This window comes from Brassica napus, chromosome C8 (genome assembly GCF_020379485.1).
Source record: "Brassica napus cultivar Da-Ae chromosome C8, Da-Ae, whole genome shotgun sequence".
Lineage (NCBI taxonomy): Eukaryota > Viridiplantae > Streptophyta > Magnoliopsida > Brassicales > Brassicaceae > Brassica > Brassica napus.
In genome coordinates, this window is record NC_063451.1 from 12,992,370 (window position 1) to 12,996,750 (window position 4,381).

Sequence of the window (4,381 nt, forward strand, 5' to 3'; positions counted from 1 at the left end):
ATCCGGAATCGTTAGAATAGCACGGCAGTGTGACAAATTGTTTGAACCTAGAGTCATAGGATAGTTGAGAGGCACGAAAGTGCAATCAATTAACGGAACTCAAACTCTGCTGGATTAGATACCTAGGCACATACGAGAGTTGGTCTAGGAATCGAGTTGAACTAAATCGATTAGGTCGTTAATGCTTGTCTAAGGAAGTATCGATCGACGCTCAGGCCATAGCATCGATCGACACTCACTCCAAGTCAACAAGCGACAGCTGAGACTGGACTTAGACATCTGATTAGCAATTGCATGCGAAAGCTGGATTGCTTACTTATTAAAATCGAGTTCTAGAATTAATCTATAAACCATTAGCATCCTTGAATTGTAGTTTTGAATCTCTTGATTGATAAATCCCTAGGTCTAGCTATTTCTCCTAACTCTTTACAACCTCAATCAACCAATCGAACAAATACTTTGTTCACCTTGCTTTCATTTGTTTACTGCATTATAAACTGTTTGCCTAACTTAATCTTGATTTCTAGTCTATTGTGTGCCCTAGCTTTCTGTGGATTTGATCCCTAAGTACTACAATTGAACCTCTTATTTGAGAGAGTAAAATCACTCCTTAGGGTAATTTGAGTGATATCAAATTTGGCGCCGTTGCCGGGGAGCTTTGATCGCCAATAAACTTGATTAATAGGTTTAGTCTAGGTTTTATTTACTGTCATAGTTACTTACATAAAAAAAAAATTTCTTGTCTTTCAGGTACATGTCTATCAGTACCAGAAGCAGCAAGGAGAAATTACTTTTCTTCTCAGAACCAGCACGTTTGGAACGCTCGATCCGCACAGAGAAACGCAGAGTATCGATTGACACCAACACTTCCACATCGATCGACATTTACCACAGAGTGACGATCGATAGTTCAACTCGAACATCGATCGATATCAGTCCGCGAGAAGACATGATCGCGACACTGTGCTGCATAGGGATGAGAATGGAGACCTGCATGACCCTGACGGTCATCTGTGTAATGCAGCAGGTCAGAAACTTGATGCTCAGGGGACTGCAATCCCTGAGCACGATACTGATGCTACAGGATCTTCTATACCTGTAGATGAGGCTGCTCGACAAAGTACACTGGCTGGCTACAATAATCCTGATGAATACTACGCCAACAGATCAGCCATTCGCCTTCCAGAGATTCATATACCAAATTTCAAGCTGAAGCCACAGTATTACACACTCGTGGCACAGATACCCTACTCTGGGTTATCTCACGAGCATCCTATGGACCATCTAGATAGATTCGAGGATCTTATTGCTGCTATCAGTATGGATGGAGTCCCTGAGGACTACCTGCTTTGCAAGCTCTTTAAACACTGACTTGTTGGAGAAGCTTCGCATTGGCTTAAGCAGCTACCACCAGGATCTCTTACATCTTGGACTGACATCCAAAAGGCGTTCCTGCATGAATTATTTGGTGAAGCACGAGCTCAAGAGATAAGAGATAAAATTTCGACATTCTCCCAAGGACCTACATAAGCTTTCAAAAGATCTTTGGAGAGGTTCATGAGATACCAAAGCTAAGAGACTGATTGAGAACTTGGTGTCTAGCAACAGTGCCAAAAATCTGGATATGCACAGGATAAAATCAGCTGTGAAGTATGACAGTAAGATCGTTGAGGCTGAGACTGGTTCTATACATGAAGTCTCACTGGTGGAGCAAGCAATATACCAGGATAAGGATCAGCGCCATTTAGATGAGATGGAATTTAAGCTGGAGGAGCTCTTGAAAGATCAATTGGAGATGACTGAGGATATGAATCTGCATTTGGATTTTCTCTGCAAAGAGCTGAATGGAAGATTAGAAACCTTAGATACCCGTGTTAAGACGCTATACACCCAAGCTTCTCAGACTGCAGAAGCTGTTAGGAAGCAAGAAGCTATGATTAAAGAGAATGCAGTGGAAGTTGAAAGACACAGGGTTGATGACATCTTAGATAATGGATTTGGGGAAGTACTTGAGTAGGAGAAGCTGGAAGAAGATGCTTTTCTAGTCGAAAGTTCTATGTCTGTAGGTAGCTCGTATTGGTGTCGACCGACACCAACGACTGAGCATCGATCGACATCATCACTTGAGCGTCGACCGACACCATCAGACAAACATCGATCGACACCACTTTTGGGATCAGATAAGATTGTTCGAATTCAGAGCCACTCCGACTTCACCGCTCGACACCCACATCCTCCCACCCGAGCTCGAGTTAAATTAAAGGAAGTCGATAGACAACAACATGAGCGCATCGATCGACAACAACAAGAAAGAATCGATCGACAGCAACATGGTTGCATCGATCGACAAGAGCAGCCGAGTACTGATCATCCATCCACGCCATATCAAGTGCGTTTACCAGATCTTGATACACACCGCTTGAATGCAACTAGAAATCCATCTCAGACATTAGTTTGCTTAGAGACAACAGAGAAGATAAGTCAGCAATCTGCAGAAGCACCAGAGCAAGAGCAATCAACACTAGCTGAAACTTCTCTCGTTGAGATCGATCGATCAATGCCAATGGGATGGATACGAACCTTCGATGGAAAAGCAGGAAACAGAAGAAGGAGTTCAAAGTGAGAAAAGAGTCAAATCTAGTAAAGTCTTTATTCCCAAATACCTCTGGAGAGAAGTTAACAAAGTGGAACTTGATGGATTTCACAAGAGGGTGAAGAGAGTTCCTAAGGATATGTCTTTCGAGGATGCATATTATAAGTACAGACCTGGTAATTTCTTCAGAGAGAGCAGAGAGACGGATAAGGACATTGAGATGTTATTCAACAAGGTCCGGCGTAAGCCTAAGAGGACTCTGAAGAAGGAACAAGATCCTGGAAAGTTCTTGATTCCATGTTGTATACATGATCACACCTTCCAAACGCCCTCTATGATACTGAATCTGCAGTAAGTATCATGGCTATATACACTGCTGATTTATTAGGATTGAAGATGGAGCCTTCTCAGGATAGTTTCACTTTCGTGGATAACTCCAAGGCAAACTCAGCAGGCATGATCAAGAATGTCAAGGTAGAGATAGGAGATTGCAGTATCCCTGTAGACTTTCACGTCGTGAAGAGCAAATCTGGCCAGATATCTTCTCTTCTTTTTGGAAGAGCCTTCATGGCTACAGTGGGAGCAGTTTGTGATCTTAAGAAGAATAGGATGTGCTTGACTAATGTTGATGAAATTGTATTCTATGATCCTGTGGAGAAGAAGAAAGGTGAGAAGTTTATTTCCTGCATAGATGTGTTTGAAGATCCGGCACTTACAACCAATACATGTCGCGAGCCTGCAATACCAGAATCAGCGTCGATCGACATTAAAGTTGCAGCATCGGTCGACTTCCAATCCTCAGAATCGATTGACAATAAGCCTTCAGAATCGAACGACTCTCAGTCTTCAGAATCGATCGACACGAAGCTTTCAGCATCGGTCGATACCCTCAGACTTTCAGAACAGCCCGAGACTGAAAAGTCTAAGTCTGGGAGAAGGAAAAAGAATAGAAAGAAGAAAAAGAAAAGGAATACATATGCAGATTCCCTATCAGTAGTTCCTTTGGAATGTCAAGAGGGTAGTCTTGAGTATAGAGTGCGCTGCAGAGAAGGTTCTGAATCTTTTACCAAGGTAAGAGTGCTATGTGATCCAGAGCTGAGAGAGAAAGGAGAAGTTTCTGCAAGAGCTTTTATCAACTGCATCAACAAGATGAGAAAGAGAGATACTGAGACTTGTTCTGGAGCAAGTTCACATCCTAAGCCAGACTAAATCAGATATCCAAAAGTCAAGCTAATGACTAAAAATAAGCGTTGAGTGGAAGGCAACCCACTATTAGGTAATTTCTTTCAATTTAGTTTAGATTGTTACTGATTAAAGTTTGTATTTATTGCAGGTTAAAAAAAAATGAACAGTAGCGACGTACTGTAGGAGAGACACTGTAGCATCGATCGACACTGTAGCATAGAAATCAATCGACACTGTAGCAAACAAATCGGCCGACACTGTTGCCGAAAATCGGGAGTTACTGTAGCATTGTTATTGTAGCAAAACACTGTTCATAGAAAAAAATGGATGGGTTTTATTAGTTATCTATTACTGACATTTAGTGATTAAATTATGTTAGGTAAAAGGAAAAGACCCGAGGAAGATGAGTTTGCTCGAGGATCGACGATGGATGCGCATCATCGATCGACAGAGCATCATCACTAGCATCGATCGATCACCACTTAACTGTGTCGATCGACAGAGCTTCAAGAGTATTGATCGGCACTTAACTGTGTTGGTCGACACTCGCATCAAAGTCAGGTATACCGTTTTTCCTTGTTAAATATTGTCCTTATGATTTAT

The 4,381-nt window shown here is 41.9% G+C and overlaps 1 protein-coding gene across 1 annotated transcript; it reads left to right on the top strand.

The window, feature by feature from the left end:
- The first annotated feature begins 2,953 nt into the window (after positions 1-2,953).
- LOC125591860 lies at positions 2,954-3,802 on the top strand. Its single transcript, XM_048766744.1, has one exon. The coding sequence runs from the start codon at positions 2,954-2,956 to the stop codon at positions 3,800-3,802; it is 849 nt and encodes a 282-aa protein (XP_048622701.1).
- Positions 3,803-4,381: the final 579 nt, after the last annotated feature.

What these genes read in the sequence shown, in the direction of transcription:
- LOC125591860 (XM_048766744.1), top strand. Translation starts at nt 2,954, where the DNA reads ATGGCTATATACACTGCTGATTTATTAGGATTGAAGATGGAGCCTTCT.